Source organism: Lutra lutra, chromosome 17 (assembly GCF_902655055.1).
Source record: "Lutra lutra chromosome 17, mLutLut1.2, whole genome shotgun sequence".
Classification (NCBI taxonomy): domain Eukaryota; kingdom Metazoa; phylum Chordata; class Mammalia; order Carnivora; family Mustelidae; genus Lutra; species Lutra lutra.
The window spans coordinates 16197917-16215017 of record NC_062294.1 but is presented as its reverse complement, the minus strand read 5'-3'; the positions used below and the strand labels follow the sequence as shown (position 1 = coordinate 16215017).

Below are 17101 nucleotides of genomic sequence, written 5' to 3'. Positions count from 1 at the left end.
AGCTCAATAAATATTTGTTGAGTTGAAAGAGTCTTGTGTTCTTGCTCTGTATTTGCCAAAACTTCGGGGTGGGTCTTGCTACTAGTTTACATTCCTTGGCGCCACTTCTCCTGAGAAGTGATGATTTCAGGGGCCCAGGGTGTAGGGGAGACTTTTTATCAGGACTGCCTTGTGCTTTCCAGGGCATAGCCTAACCGCCAAGAGCATGGTGGGTTCCCTCTGCCTGCTCCCTCTCTCCTGCTTCATCTGTTTTTTTCTTCATGACTGGTATTTCCATACTGAACCGTTTGCATGAACTTTTCTTTTTAAATCTTTGCAACTTTTTAGGTTGACATTGGAATCAGACACAAGTTGATACATAAATATGTCTTTTTTGGGAAAAGAATGTGTAAAGTCCCTGTAGCTGAACTGTACCATAGGAGAATGTAACCCATTAAGAACAGTTGGGGCACCTGGGTGGCTCAGTGGGTTAAGCCGCTGCCTTCGGCTCAGGTCATGATCTCAGGGTCCTGGGATCGAGTCCCGCATCGGGCTCTCTGCTCAGCAAGAAGCCTGCTTCCCTCTCTCTCTCTCTCTGCCTGCCTCTCCGTCTACTTGTGATCTCTCTCTCTGTCAAATAAATAAATAAAAAATCTTAAAAAAAAAAAAAGAACAGTAATGCCTCACTTATGTATAGTTGAAATTCCCAAGTGAACGTTGAATCTTCGATGCTTGTCTCATACAAAGACATCATATCACAGAAATGCTGTTGCTGTGAGATGAGCCCTGATTGCATAGAGCTGCATAAGGCGTTCTGGGATCAGAGTGAAATAGGGTGATCTGTAAGAATTTGGCCAAGGCTATTACCTAGCCTCATATTTGGAAGTTAGTATTGTCTTCTGTGGAAATTGACATTTATTTGTATTGAAAGGTTGTATCAGTTTTCTATTGGTGTGTAATAAATCACCACAAACTTAGGCCTTAAAGCAATAACATTTTTTAGCTCATAATTCTGTAGCAGCACAGTGTGGCTGGCTGGGCTGCTGCCTTCTAATCTGGAAAGTCTAAGGAAGACTTTGCTTAAAGTTCATTCTGGTGGTTGGTAGACTTCAGTTACTTTCGGGTGTAGGACTGAGGTCCTTATTTCCTTCCTGGCTGTTAACTGGGGCCTCGCTTAGGTCTAGAAAGCCACCTGCATTCCTTCTCATATAGGTGCCCCCCCACTCCCTTGAGCTTTCAGTCAATCTCTCTGATTTTCTTTTTTGCTCTCCACTTCTGATATCTGCTAGAGAAAGCATACTGTTTTTATATATATAATAAGATCAGGCCTGCTTGTATGAGCACCCTTTCTTAAGTTCACCGGTGCCACATAACATAACATAATGAAGGGTGCGATATTTTGTCACATTCACTGGTTTTAGGCATTAGGGTGGAGTATCTGGGAGGAGGGGTCATTCTAGAAATTCTGCCTACCATAGAAGGTGCCTCTCTAAATTCTCCTGTTTAGTCACTTGCCTACTCTTTACTTGTTAGAATATGCTTGAAAATTATAGCTAGAACAAATAAAAAACCCATGCCAAATAAAATTTGTTGGATTCAGATATTGTCTCGCAATTTTAGTATATGCTTTTGGGCATGAAATGAGTCTAGTGAAATGATTTTTATTTCTAGACATGATATTAGAGAATGTTTTTACATGATGCTTAGAGCTGGTCTTTCTGGAAGGCAGTAGCTCTGATACTTCTCAGTTACCTCGTAGGCCCTGGATTCCATCCCCTGGCTGGATTCCATTCTCTAAAGGGATGGTGGGAGATGAGGACGTGATGAGTGACTGGGCTACAAAGAACATAGGCAGTACTAGAGATTACAGGCCCAAGAGTACTTTTGAACTTGACAGCCTGCTTCTTTTATTCATTCAGCAAATATTTTTACATGCCTTCTTTTGGGACCAGGCTCAGGCTGGGTGCTGGTTATGCAAAGGTACACAAAAGAGATACGGTGCCTGCCCTCATGGACGTTCTTGGAGATAGACATTGAACAAATAAACACACAAACAAATACATAATTACAAATAGAAGTATTTGTAATACTTCTATTTGCCATAAAAGGAAAATTAGAATGCTTTGTGAGAGAGTATCAAGGAACTTATTATAGCCTCGGAGATGAGGCCCATTTAGACCAAGATTTGGTTTGGGCGCCCAGAGAAGCATCTGCCAGGTGAGTAAGATGTACAAAGACCCTGAATTATCCTCAGGAGCAGTTTAGAGGGATGTTCTGAGGAATGTCCAAGGAACATACTCTTTTTGGAGCTTACCTCACTTCCACTGGATTTCTGCCTTTGTGATTTGCTGGGTCAGAACACTTAGAAATAACAGCGGAATGCATTGTTTGACCCCAGTACTTCAGGTCCCCATGTCGTCCTTTTTGGTCTGAGGTTGTAGCACAAGGGACGCTCAAAAGAGGTGACTTGAGTAAGACAAGGTGGAGATGCCCTTCTGGCTTACCTGTACGAGGTGGGGCTCCACATCCCTTTCAGGGGCTGCCCGTGCAGTTTCCTCCTGCATGTCAGTGGAGGCCGGTGGCCCACAACGCTCACTGCTTGAGCTGCCTCTGTCCTCGTGGCACCTGAGGCCAAGGGACATGGGTCAGTCATTGACTGCTGCAGCGAGCTGGGTAGAATGAGGAGTGAATACTTCCCCTGAACTTCAGCTCCCGTTCAGCTTGGGGAGGGTGTTGGGGTATTCTTTTCTGTTATTCTCGACCTACAACACGGAATTAGGTTAGATGAATCGGAATGTATCGTATGTTCTCGTGTAAGATGAATCTTTTAGTCTCTTAAAGCTGCCACTGTTGAGACGATTGCTCTGTACTCCAGGTTGGGCACAAGTAAATCATTTGTCTTTCCAAAACGTTGAATGGACTTGGCAGCCATTTTATTTTTACCTTTCCTGTCATTTCTGAGGCTGGCAGCCTAGAGGTAGGGTGTGGAATGCAGCTGTAAATTACCCTTGGAATGAAGAGAATGGTCCCATTTTAACTCTTAATTGCGCCTTTCCTTTTCACCTCTCCTTTTTCATCCCTTACTTATTTTTATTTATTTGTTTGTTTGTTTGTTTATTTATTTAGTTTCCCCTGAATCCACATTTGAATGGAGAGGAAGGATTGAGAAACTTCGATTGACAATGCATCTCTGAATGGTGGAAACCATTTCTTTTCCCATCGCCAATTCCTTTTTTTTTTTTTCATTGCTTCTATTTTAAGTGCCTGTTTTTTCTGCTGGTTCTGTCTTACTGGAAACTGGCCCAGCCTCACTCAGTTTTGTTTCCATGCTGCTATTAAAAGACAATGCCCAGTTAAGAGGCCCTGGAGGAGGGGCCTGACAGCCACCCTCTTGGGTCCAGTCATCCGGGCAAATATCAGTTCCCTGGATTGGAATGTGAGAAGAGTTTGAAGGTTATTAGGTGATTTTTAACTTTTGCATTGTTATTGATTTGACTTTGTAAATGGAGGAAAACTCACTGTTGTTATACCCTAAAACTTTGTATGAGCTGAGGTCAAATACTAATGGGCCTGAATCTGAGGTCACAGAACCTCCCTTTTGTACCCCAGTCCTCTTTTACCAACGTAGAAAATTATGCTCAGCACCCCATGTCCAGGCAACCAGGAATTCTCAATATTTCAGATAAATGTGTTCCTGAGCTTTGAAGAATCCTCACATTTAGTAATACAGAGTGTTTGGAGAGTCTTGAATATCGCCTAAAGTACATTCTTCCTGCGATTCTTGTTTTCTGTGTTTGGTTTTTTTTTTTTTTTTTTTTTGAGCATATCCTCACACAGTAAGTTACCTGCCTTTTAAAACTTTTGCTGACTTTTATTTTTTCTCGTGTGATGAACTGTTTTTGCAGTGGCTTAAATATATAAATTGATGTTTAAAAATTAAATTAGGTTTACTGAGGTGTACTTTATAAACAGTAAAATTCATTCTTTGCTGTGTATAGTTCTGTGGGTTTTGACAGAAGCATAAGTCCGGTAGCCACTACTGTATTCAAGATATAGATAGCTTTATCTTCCTGAAAAATTCCCTCGTGCCTCTTTGCAGTCATCCTCTCCTTCTACCTCCCGCCACTGGTCAACACCAATCTGTTTTCTTTCCATACAGTTTACCTTGTTTTGTCCTAAATATTATAAAAGTGGAACGAAACACTGTAGCCTTTTGAGCCTGTCTTCTGGTTCTTGTAGTGTGTTTGATGTGAATCTATGTTGTTACATGTGTTAGTAGTTTGTTTGCTTTTATTTGCTACGTACTAGTCCCTTATATGGATGTACCACAGTCTGAAGGACTTTGGGTTGTTAACCCTTTTGGAAATTATGAATAAAGTCACTATAAAATTTGCCTAAAGGTTATGGAAACATATTTTCCCCCTTTTTTTGGGTAAATACCTAGGAGTGGGATTGCTGGTTTGTATGCTAAGTGCATATTTAACTTTATGAGAAACTGCCAATGGTTTTCTTTTTCTTTTCTTTTTCCTCCAAACTGTAATCTAAAGTGGCTGTACCACATCCCATTCCTTCCAGCAGTGTTTGACTTTCAGTTGCTTTGTGTCCATGTTCCTCAGCACTTGCTACTGTCAGTTCTTTTATTTGTCTGTTTTTCTTCTTATTTTTTTTTTTAGGTTTTATTTATTTATTTGACAGACAGAGACTACAACTAGGCAGAGAGGCAGGCAGAGAGAAAGGAAGGGAAGCAGGCTCCCTACCAAGCAGAGAGCCCGACGTGGGGCTCGATCTCAGGATCCTGGGATCATGACCTGAGCCAAAGGCAGAGGCTTTAACCCACTGAGCCACCCAGGTGCCCCTATTTGTCTGTTTTTATTGTGTCCATTCTAATAGGCATGTGATGGTATCTCATTGTGATTTTAATTCGTATTTCCCTAATGACTAATGATGTCAAACAACTTTCCTCTGCTTATTTGCCATTTCTAGATTGTCTCTGGTGAAATGTTTGTTAAAATCTTTTGATTATTTTTTATATTGGTTTGTTATTGAGTTTTAAGAGTTCCTTATATATTCTGGATTTAAGTCCTTTATCATATAAATAGTTTCAAATATTTTTTCCCAGTCTCTGGATTGTCTTTTTTGTTATCTTGACAATGTCTTTGGAAGAGCAGGAATTTTGAATTTTTTAATTTTTATTTTTTATAAACATATATTTTTATCCCCAGGGGTACAGGTCTGCGAATCACCAGGTTTACACACTTCACAGCACTCACCATAGCACATACCCTCCCCAATATCCATAACCCCACCCCCCCTCTCCCCCCTCCCCCCATCAACCCTCAGTTTGTTTTGTGAGATTAAAAGTCACTTATGGTTTGTCTCCCTCCCAATCCCATCTTGTTACATTTATTCTTCTCCTACCCCCTCAACCCCCCATGTTGCATCTCCTCTCCCTCATATCAGGGAGATCATATGATAGTTGTCTTTCTCCGATTGACTTATTTCGCTAAGCATGATACCCTCTAGTTCCATCCACGTCGTCGCAAATGGCAAGATTTCATTTCTTTTGATGGCTGCATAGTATTCCATTGTGTATATATACCACATCTTCTTTATCCATTCGTCTGTTGATGGACATCTAGGTTCTTTCCATAGTTTGGCTATTGTAGACATTGCTGCTATAAACCTTCGGGTGCACGTGCCCCTTCGGATCACTACGTTTGTATCTTTAGGGTAAATACCCAGCAGTGCAATTGCTGGGTCATAGGGTAGTTCTATTTTCAACATTTTGAGGAACCTCCATGCTGTTTTCCAGAGTGGTTGCACCAGCTTGCATTCCCACCAACAGCGTAGGAGGGTTCCCCTTTCTCCGCATCCTCGCCAGCATCTGTCATTTCCTGACTTGTTAATTTTAGCCATTCTGACTGGTGTGAGGTGATATCTCATGGTGGTTTTGATTTGTATTTCCCTGATGCCGAGTGATATGGAGCACTTTTTCATGTGTCTGTTGGCCATCTGGATGTCTTCTTTGCAGAAATGTCTGTTCATGTCCTCTGCCCATTTCTTGATTGGATTATTTGTTCTTTGGGTGTTGAGTTTGCTAAGTTCTTTATAGATTTTGGACACTAGCCCTTTATCTGATATGTCATTTGCAAATATCTTCTCCCATTCTGTCAGTTGTCTTTTGGTTTTGTTAACTGTTTCCTTTGCTGTGCAAAAGCTTTTGATCTTGATAAAATCCCAATAGTTCATTTTTGCCCTTGCTTCCCTTGCCTTTGGTGATGTTCCTAGGAAGATGTTGCTGCGGCTGAGGTCGAAGAGGTTGCTGCCTGTGTTCTCCTCAAGGATTTTGATGGATTCCTTTCTCACATTGAGATCCTTCATCCATTTTGAGTCTATTTTCGTGTGTGGTGTAAGGAAATGATCTAATTTCATTTTTCTGCATGTGGCTGTCCAATTTTCCCAACACCATTTATTGAAGAGGCTGTCTTTGTTCCATTGGACATTCTTTCCTGCTTTGTCGAAGATGAGTTGACCATAGAGTTGAGGGTCCATTTCTGGGCTCTCTATTCTGTTCCATTGATCTATGTGTTTGTTTTTGTGCCAGTACCATGCTGTCTTGATGATGACAGCTTTGTAATAGAGCTTGAAGTCCGGAATTGTAATGCCACCAACTTTGGCTTTCTTTTTCAATATTCCTTTGGCTATTCGAGGTCTTTTCTGGTTCCATATGAATTTTAGGATTATTTGTTCCATTTCTTTGAAAAAAATGGATGGTACTTTGATAGGAATTGCATTAAATGTGTAGATTGCTTTAGGTAACATAGACATTTTCACAATATTTATTCTTCCAGTCCAGGAGCAGGGAACATTTTTCCATTTCTTTGTGTCTTCCTCAATTTCTTTCATGAGTACTTTATAGTTTTCTGTGTATAGATTCTTAGTCTCTTTGGTTAGGTTTATTCCTAGGTATCTTATAGTTTTGGGTGCAATTGTAAATGGGATGGACTCCTTAATTTCTCTTTCTTCTGTCTTGTTGTTGGTGTAGAGAAATGCAACTGATTTCTGTGCATTGATTTTATATCCTGACACTTTACTGAATTCCTGTACAAGTGCTAGCAGTTTTGGAGTGGAGTCTTTTGGGTTTTCCACATAGAGTATCATATCATCTGCGAAGAGTGATAGTTTGACTTCTTCTTTGCCGATTTGGATGCCTTTAATTTCCTTTTGTTGTCTGATTGCTGAGGCTAGGACTTCTAGTACTATGTTGAATAGCAGTGGTGATAACGGACATCCCTGCCGTGTTCCTGACCTTAGCGGAAAAGCTTTCAGTTTTTCTCCATTGAGAATGATATTTGCGGTGGGTTTTTCATAGATGGCTTTGATAATATTGAGGTATGTGCCCTCTATCCCTGCACTTTGAAGAGTTTTGATCAGGAAGGGATGCTGTACTTTGTCAAATGCTTTTTCAGCATCTATGGAGAGTATCATATGATTCTTGTTCTTTCTTTTATTAATGTGTTGTATCACATTGATTGATTTGCGGATGTTGAACCAACCTTGTAGCCCTGGAATAAATCCCACTTGGTCGTGGTGAATAATCCTTTTAATGTACTGTTGAATCCTATTGGCTAGTATTTTGGCTAGAATTTTTGCATCTGTGTTCATCAAGGATATTGGTCTGTAGTTCTTTTTTTTTGATGGGATCCTTGTCTGGTTTTGGGATCAAGGTGATGCTGGCCTCATAAAATGAGTTTGGAAGTTTTCCTTCTATTGCTATTTTTTGGAACAGTTTCAGGAGAATAGGAATTAGTTCTTCTTTAAATGTTTGGTAGAATTCCCCCGGGAAGCCGTCTGGCCCTGGGCTTTTGTTTGTTTGGAGATTTTTGATGACTGTTTCAATCTCCTTACTGGTTATGGGTCTGTTCAGGCTTTCCATTTCTTCCTGGTTCAGTTGTGGTAGTTTATATGTCTCTAGGAATGCATCCATTTCTTCCAGATTGTCAAATTTGTTGGCGCAGAGTTGCTCATAGTATGTTCTTATAATTGTCTGTATTTCTTTGGTGTTCGTTGTGATCTCTCCTCTTTCATTCATGATTTTATTTATTTGGGTCCTTTCTCTTTTCTTTTTGATAAGTCTGGCCAGGGGTTTATCAATCTTATTAATTCTTTCAAAGAACCAGCTCCTAGTTTCGTTGATTTGTTCTATTGGTTTTTTGGTTTCTGTTTCATTGATTTCTGCTCTGATCTTTATGATTTCTCTTCTCCTGCTGGGTTTAGGCTTTCTTTCTTGTTCTTTCTCCAGCTCCTTTAGGTGTAGGGTTAGGTTGTGTACCTGAGACCTTTCTTGTTTCTTGAGAAAGGCTTGTACCGCTATATATTTTCCTCTCAGGACTGCCTTTGTTGTGTCCCACAAATTCTGAACCGTTGTGTTTTCATTATCATTTGTTTCCATAAATTTTTTCAATTCTTCTTTAATTTCCTGGTTGACCCATTCATTCTTTAGAAGGATGCTGTTTAGTCTCCATGTATTTGGGTTCTTTCCAAATTTCCTCTTGTGATTGAGTTCTAGCTTCAGAGCATTGTGGTCTGAAAATATGCAGGGAATGATCCCAATCTTTTGATACTGGTTGAGACTTGATTTAGGACCAAGAATGTGATCTATTCTGGAGAATGTTCCATGTGGACTAGAGAAGAATGTGTATTCTGTTGCTTTGGGATGAAATGTTCTGAATATATCTGTGATGTCCATCTGGTCCAGTGTGTCATTTAAGGCCTTGATTTCCTTGTTGATCTTTTGCTTGGATGATCTGTCCATTTCAGTGAGGGGAGTGTTAAAATCCCCTACTATTATTGTATTCTTGTCGATGTGTTTCTTTGATTTTGTTATTAATTGGTTTATATAGTTGGCTGCTCCCACGTTAGGGGCATAGATATTTAAAATTGTTAGATCTTCTTGTTGGACAGTTCCTTTGAGTATGATATAGTGTCCTTCCTCATCTCTTATTATAGTCTTTGGCTTAAAATCTAATTGATCTGATATAAGGATTGCCACTCCTGCTTTCTTCTGATGTCCATTAGCATGGTAAATTCTTTTCTACCCCCTCACTTTAAACCTGGAGGTGTCTTCGGGTTTAAGATGAGTTTCTTGTAGGCAACATATAGATGGGTTTTGTTTTTTTATCCATTCTGATACCCTGTGTCTTTTGATTGGGGCATTTAGCCCATTAACATTCAGGGTAAGTATTGAGAGATATGAATTTAGTGCCATTGTATTGCCTGTAAGGTGACTGTTATTGTATATTGTCTCTGTTTCTTTCTGATCTACTACGTTTAGGGTCTCTCTTTGCTTAGAGGACCCCTTTCAATATTTCCTGTAGAGCTGGTTTGGTATTTGCAAATTCTTTCAGTTTTTGTTTGTCCTGGAAGCTTTTAATCTCTCCTTCTATTTTCAATGATAGCCTAGCTGGATATAGTATTCTTGGCTGCATGTTTTTCTCATTTAGTACTCTGAATATATCATGCCAGCTCTTTCTGGCCTGCCAGGTCTCTGTGGATAAGTCTGCTGCCAATCTAATATTTTTACCATTGTACGTTACAGACTTTTTTTCCCGGGCTGCTTTCAGAATCTTCTCTTTGTCACTAAGACTTGTCAATTTTACTATTAGATGACGGGGTGTGGACCTATTCTTATTGATTTTGAGGGGGGTTCTCTGAACCTCCTGGATTTTGATGCTTGTTCCCTTTGCCATATTGGCGAAATTCTCTCCAATAATTCTCTCCAATATACCTTCTGCTCCCCTCTCTGTTTCCTCTTCTTCTGGAATCCCAATTATTCTAATGTTGTTTCGTCTTATCTAATGTTGTGTCACTTATCTCTCGAATTCTCCCCTCGTGGTCCAGTAGCTGTTTGTCCCTCTTTTGCTCAGCTTCTTTATTCTCTGTCATTTGGTCTTCTATATCGCTAATTCTTTCTTCTGCCTCATTTATCCTAGCAGTGAGAGCCTCCATTTTTGATTGCACCTCATTAATAGCTTTTTTGATTTCAACTTGGTTAGATTTTAGTTCTTTTATTTCTCCAGAAAGGGCTTTTATATCTCCCGAGAGGGTTGCTTTAATATCTTCCATGCCTTTTTCAAGCCCGGCTAGAACCTTGAGAATCATCATTCTGAACTCTATATCTGACATATTACCAATGTCTGTATTGATTAGGTCCCTAGCCTTTGGTACTGCCTCTTGTTCTTTTTTTTGTTGTGAATTTTTCCGCCTTGTCATTTTGTCCAGATAAGAGTATACGAAGGAGCAAGTAAAATACTAAAAGTGGCAACAACCCCAGGAAAATATGCTTTAGCCAAATCAGAAGAGATCCCAAATCGTGAGGGGGGAGACAGGGGATAAAAAGGGGTTCAGAAAAAAAAAAAAAAAGAAGAAACTATTAAAAAAAGAAAGCCGATAAAAAATATAAAAAGGAAAAAATATATATATATATTAGATAAACTAAAAAACGTTAAAAAAGAAAACGGTAAAAGTTAAAAATATTTAGCAGAAGAGAAAAAAAATTGAAAAAGAAAAAAAAATTAAATTAACTGCAAGGCTAAAGAATCATGGGGAGAAAGCCATGAATTCCATGCTTTGCTTTCTTCTCTGGAATTCTGCCGCTCTCCTTGGTATTGAAACTGCACTCCTTGGTAGGTGAACTTGGTCCTGGCTAGGTTTCTCGTTGATCTTCTGGGAGAGGGGCCTGTTGTAGTGATTCTTTTCTTTTTTTTTTTTTTAAAGATTTTATTTATTTATTTGACAGCCAGAGATCACAAGTAGGCAGAGAGGCAGGCAGAGAGAGAGGAAGGAAAGCAGGCTCCCTGCTGAGCAGAGAGCCCGATGCGGGGCTCGATCCCAGAACCCTGGGATCATGACCTGAGCTGATAGCATAGGGTTTAACCCACTGAGCCATCCAGGCGCCCCTGTTGTAGTGATTCTCAAGCGTCTTTGCCCCAGGCGGAGTTGCACCGCCCTTATCTGGGGCCGGGCTGAGTCATCCGCTCGGGTTTGCTGGGTTTGCTTTCGGGAGCTTTTGTTCCCTGAGCGCTTTCCGTAGAGTTCCGGAAGACGGGAATGAAGATGGCGGCCTCCCGGTCTCCGGCCCGGAGGAGCCAAGAGCCCGGGGCCCCACTCCTCAGTGCGCTCTCAGAGAACAGCGCCCAATGACTCCTGTCACCCTGGCCTCCGGCCGCGCTCCGAGCTGACCGAGCCTGCGACCGGTTCAAGGTAACCCCGAGCTGAGAGTCACTCCTCGGCTCTGTCTCTGTAGCGGCTTCCCCGTTCTAATATCGGTAAGCTCTGCGACACTCAGACACCCCCGATCCTTCTGCAACCCTGCGGGACCTGAGGCCGCGCTGACCCCACCTGGGCTTCACCCCAGTTAAGCCTCTGGAGCGATGTCCCTCAGCGGAACAGACTTTTAAAAGTCCCGATTTTGTGCTCCGTTGCTCCGCCGCTCGCCGGGAGCCGGCCCCTCCCCCCGCGGTCTATCTTCCCGTCGCTTTGGATTCACTTTTCCACCAGTCCTACCTTTCAGAGAGTGGTTGATTTTCTGTTTCTAGAATTGCTGTTCTTCTTCTCTTCAATCTCCTGTTGGATTTGTAGGTGTTTGCAATCTTTAGATAAGCTATCTAGCTGATCTCCCACTACCTGAAGTAGTCTCAGCCTGCTACTTCTCCGCCATCTTGACTCCTCCTCCAGGAATTTTGAATTTTGATGAAGCTACAAACTCTGTTTAAAAATCAATTTCCCAGGGCACCTGGGTGGCTCAGTGAGTTAAAGCCTCTGCCTTTGGCTCAGGTCATGATCCCAGGGTTCTGAGATCAAGGCCCGCATCGGGCTCTCTGCTTAGCAGGGGGCCTGCTTCCTCTTCTCTCTGCCTACTTGTGATCTCTGTCTGTCAAATAAATAAATAAAATCTTAAAAAAAAACATCAATTTCCCCATGAAGGATATGATAGACTAATCTCAAATTCTAAGCCATCACCAAATTTTGAATTCCACTGTTAATTTTGCAAAAGGTTTTGTGTTCTGACTTGTGAGCCATTACTTTTTTGGATTGTTCCTCTTCTTTTCACTTATGTTTCCAGTACTAGGGCAGGCCTCTTTTTAAACCAAAGAAACAAAGTTTTGTTCAACTACTCCACATAAATTATTGCATATGTGGGGCTCCTGGGTGGCTCAGCCAGTTAAGTGCTTGCCTTCATCTCAGGTTAAGAACCCAGAGTCCTGGGATCGAGTCCCACATAGGGCTCAGTGGGGGGCCTGCTTCTCCCTCTCCCTCTGCCTGCTGCTCCCTTTGCTTGTGCTCATTCTCCCTCTGTGTCAAATAAATAAATAAAATCTTAAAAAAATTATTGTATATATGACGATTGTCAACAAATTTGTACTGGAGTGACACTGCCAAGTTGTCAGCCAGTCTCACTCACTGGCCCAGTGGCTCTCTCATGTCAGTATTGTAGAGTGTGATGCAAAATTACAGATCAGTGCATTTCCACTAAGATGTAAACTTTTTGAGATCAGGGACTCTTTCTGTTTTTGTCTTTAAATGTTTACCAGTTTGCCAAAGGATATGATAAAGAATATGAATCAACAACCAGATGGAAGACACACATAGGGCGAGGTATGAGGAAAGGTGGGGAGCTTCCACGCCCTCTCCAGGCACACCGCTCTACCCACATCTCCATGTGTTCACCAACCTGGCGCACCAGGGACCCTTTCTGTTTTGTTGTTAGCCCTAGACCAGGGCTTAGTGCTCAGAAAATAATTGAATGCTATTCAGTGGCTTTCATGAAGCCACTTTCATGCAGGATGTCCCAAAGCAACCAGGGCTGTGGCTCTCGGTATAGCTGAGGACTGAGGCCAGCTCTGTGAATGGCAAAGCTTGAATGCAAAGGGACAGCCCAGAGCCCCATCTGGGGGACTTCACGTGTAGCAGATCTGCTTCTGGGAATGTGGAGAGAGAATTCCAGGGCCCTGGCCTTGACTGGATTTTTTAGGGAGGCCTCAGGTCTTGATAGAGGAACTTAGGTAAGGATACACCAGCATTCTGAGGAGGGCATGCTGTTGAGGGAGCTGAATCTGGGTGCCTGGATGGCTCAGTTGGTTGTGCAACTGCCTTAGGCTCAGGTCATGATCCTGGAGAGCCAGGATCAAGTCCCACATCAGGATCCCTGCTCAGCAGGGGGTCTGCTTCTTCCTTTGACCTTCCCCCTCTCTTCATGCTAGCTCTTTCTCATTCTCTCTGTCTCAAATAAATAAATAAAATCTTAAAAAAAAAAAAGAGAGAGCGAGAACTGAATCTCTGTAACTAGGTAACTTGAAACCAGTTGTGGAGTTTTGCTATTCTATCTTTTGTCTCAGGGGTTGCATACCACCCTCTCCCCACCCCCTGCTGCCTCCCACCCCTGCTGACTTCTCCACCCTCAAAATGGTGGCGGGATCAGGCCAAAGTTGAAGTCACTGGCAGAGCTGAAGCCAGGCTGCCTGTGGTGGAGCCCAGCTCATCTCCACCCCATCGTCTCACTTTTGTCCTGATACTATTTTGGCTTATGGTGTGTGGTTTCAGCATTTGAGCCAGCTTTTAATCACGACACAATCCCATCTTGTAAGGGCTGAGGGAGTTCTCCAAGAGAGGAAACTGCTGAAGAGATTTTCCTCAACTGCTGAGGCCTTTCTTCCTTCAGAGAGTCTTATGTTAAAGGTAATTCAAGGTGAAAAAAAAAGTGGAAACTCCAGACTGAGGGCAAGGGAAGAATCTGGGGAATAGGGTGGTGGGGTGGTGGTGTGTGTGTGTGTGTGTGTGTTGGGGGGAGGGCGGAGGTGGCAGTGGGCTGCGGCCAGGGAGGCAGCAATTCCTGCCAAGTGGTCCCAGCTGCCCCTGGTTACAGGCTAATCCCAGCCCTGCTGCAGCCCATCATTCAGGGCGAGCTGCTATCATTAGTGGTGAAACATTTCTGAGAGTATTCGCTCTCAACTCTGACCACATGCCCTTTCGGGGAAGGGAGGGAGGAGCCAGGAGACTTAATGGGGCCCACCCTGTTGTCATGTCCAGCTGCTCTGCAGAGGGACAAGCAGCTGCAGACTGGAAGTGATCACGGGCTCCTCGGAGCCTGTGCGTGTGACGGGACTGATGTTGCCTTTCCTGTGCTGCCCACACAGCCTGCTGCTTCTTGAGTGGTACAGCCCTCTACTGTGGGCTGTGCGTACCAAATCAAAGAGGCTTTTTTTTTTTTTTTTGTCCTTTTAAGGGTATTCTTGGCCAGAATAAACCTTTTATTAACCAATTTTATCTCTGTCAAGCTCTCTGCATTCAACACATACACATGCATTCACCAGTGGCTGAAGACTCTTTCCCTTTGGAACGAATCTGTACTCATTCTACTTTCGATGAGGAGTTGTGGGAAGATGCTCAATACTAACATTTCTTCCCATGAAGTGGGGACTTTGAAATATTTTTTTTGACTGAGGTGTGGTTGACAGCTTTTAATTTATGAAATTAGCTCAGGGAAAAGTAAGATGGAAAAAGAGAGTCCAAATTAAATCTTTATTTCCATAGCTCAGTTGTGCCTTCTTTATCCATTTTTAACGGCCATGCAGTCTTTAGCTATGAAAAACAGCACAATTTGCTAGGTTTCTTCTTTCCTTCCTTCCTTCCTTCCATTTTGATCCAAGAAAAAATTTTTTCCTCCTTAAAAAAATTGTGTTTTTTCCTTACTCAAAAGTGTATAATTTCTTTCTTTTTTTTTTTTTTTAAAGATTTTATTTATTCATTTGCCAGACAGAGATCACAAGTAGGCAGAGAGGCAGGCAGAGAGAGAGGAAGGGAAGCAGACTTCCTGTTGAGCAGAGAGCCCGATGCGGGGCTCGATCCCAGGACCCTGGGATCATGACCTGAGCCGAAGGCAGAGGCTCTAACCCACTGAGATACCCAGGTGCTGCAAAAGTGTATAATTTCAATGAAGAAAACTAGAAAACTCTAGAAAAGCACAAAAGGAAAAACCAAGGGAATTCATAGTCACAACAGTGAAAGATAGTCACTAATAATATTTTGGCTTATGCCCATCATGTTGGAAAAAGTCCACTTCTTGTGCTGGAGAAGGTGGTTGGTGGGGGCACTTGTCACACCCCTAGAAACCTCCAAGTTTGTTGTGTTGCGGACTTGTCCTAATACACTGGATGAGAGTCTCACCAGCAGAGGTGTTCTGTGGATTTGGAGCCTTCCAGCCCATCAGGGGACCTTTCCCTTTGGGGTCTACATCTCACCATCGGCCCAGTGAGCAGTGAAAGAATAGCCTGGAAGGGATTCAGTTCAAGTCCAGGCTGCCCACCCCCAGTCTCCAACCAAAGAACAGGAGCTCTCTGATCTTAGGCTGCCTGGACTTGAGTCTTGCTCCATTGCTTACTTTCTTTATCTTCTTTCTTACCTGTAAAATCGGCGTAACAATTGTAAACTCCTTCTAGGGTTTCCATGCTAGATGAGATAAAATAAAGCGCACAGCGCACCAGGGATACTTGTTATGTAATGTTCTGGCCCAGTGCATAGTACACACTCCTGTAGCTACTGCTGTTCCTTTTGTTGCTGATAGTATTCTCACGGCCCATGTACATGGCGTGGGACTTCTCTCCAAGGGGGAGTGTGTTCTGGGGGATTTGGGGTACATGGACTTCTGTTTCTTTGCCTAGACAGGGGTGGTCTTTTCTTTACTAGATAATATTGAAATACTCTCACTTTTAAATACTCTCACTTGAAAATTAATAGATAATGACTAGTCAGTAGAATAATCTCCTTTGACAAAACCCCTGGACTGAAAGGTGAGGAGGCTTAGACACTGTCACTGAGTGAACAAAGTCGGGACAACAGGACTGGGAGAATACAGAATGCCCATTGCCTCGTGTTCTCTGAAGTTGTCAGATGCTCTGCTCCTGGATTCCACCATCTTTGGTGATATAGATCCCTTTATGCTTTGTTCCTCATTTATTTGGAATGGACCATTGAGTCATCTTTCCTAGATAAAACATGTCAACATATGCATGGGCTGGAGTTGTCTAGTGCCCCTTGACTTCTTTTTCCCGAGGGTTATATGTTTCTAGCTATAGAGAAAATATATTTAGATAAGTTTTGGGCACTTTTTACCTAATGGGAGAATTATGTCATCTGTAGCCTGTCCAGTGATTCGTGTTTATTTATTACATTTGAGCCCAATAAAAATAATGTGATGGTCATAGGATATTTTGCCAGTTACTTCAGATGTGGGGGCAATTCACTCTGGATTTGTTTACTTCAAGTGGAAAAGTTTACCCAAAGTTGCCTTCTGGGCTATGACCAAGAGGGGAGCTTACCTGAGTCTCTCTGTTTGGAGCCAGCTTCTGTTGAGTCAAAGACTACCAGGGCTATTAAAAGTCTTATTTCCAATAAATAGTGAGAGAGGGGGTACGATGACTTAGATGGGACATACTTCTTTCTTTTTCACAGTGACTTATATCTGTCTGCTTTATACTTTGAATTTCCAGGACACACAGACATTCAGGTGGCTCAGCCAGAACAGCCCCAGCAACTGGTGAGCAAAGCCCTGGTACTAGCAACCGGCACCGCCAGCCCATCAAGAACCCAACCCACAGTGGCTTGGCCAATGGCACAGGTGAGTGACAGCACAATATACCAGCCTGGACTAAAGCAGTGGCTTCTAACCTTGCTCACATGGAGTCGGGACTCTGCCTGCTGCGTCAGAATGTAGGGTGGGCTAGAGAAGACTCCAATACTAAAATCTATCAGCCTTCCCACTGGCCCATCTTTTGTCTCTGGCATATTCTTTTCAGCCGAGAATATTCTCCATATGACTGCACTCTTCTAAAATACTCCTTTGCACAAAAATAAAAAGTGTTGATTTCTAAATTCATTTCTGATCAGTATTGGGGGAAAGGGGGTACCTTATTTAAATATGACACATTTTTTATTTCCTTAATTTAAGGGAATGATCAGACTAGGGAGAAAAAGACTAAGTATTGTTACTCAGAGCTGGATTTGAGAAGATGGCAGCACTGTTGGACCCATTGGGTTGCTGACTAGAGGCAAAGCGCCATAGGGG

The 17101-nt window shown here is 42.4% G+C and overlaps 1 protein-coding gene across 2 annotated transcripts in view; it reads left to right on the top strand.

Moving 5' to 3' along the window:
* WWP2 (WW domain containing E3 ubiquitin protein ligase 2) overlaps window positions 1–17101 on the top strand; it is a 162799-nt gene that overhangs the window by 81555 nt on the left and 64143 nt on the right. For both annotated transcript variants that reach the window (XM_047711107.1, XM_047711108.1), the window contains one exon: window positions 16527–16654. In XM_047711107.1, coding sequence (XP_047567063.1) covers window positions 16527–16654 — 128 coding nt within the window. The remainder of the gene's footprint in view (window positions 1–16526; window positions 16655–17101) is intronic.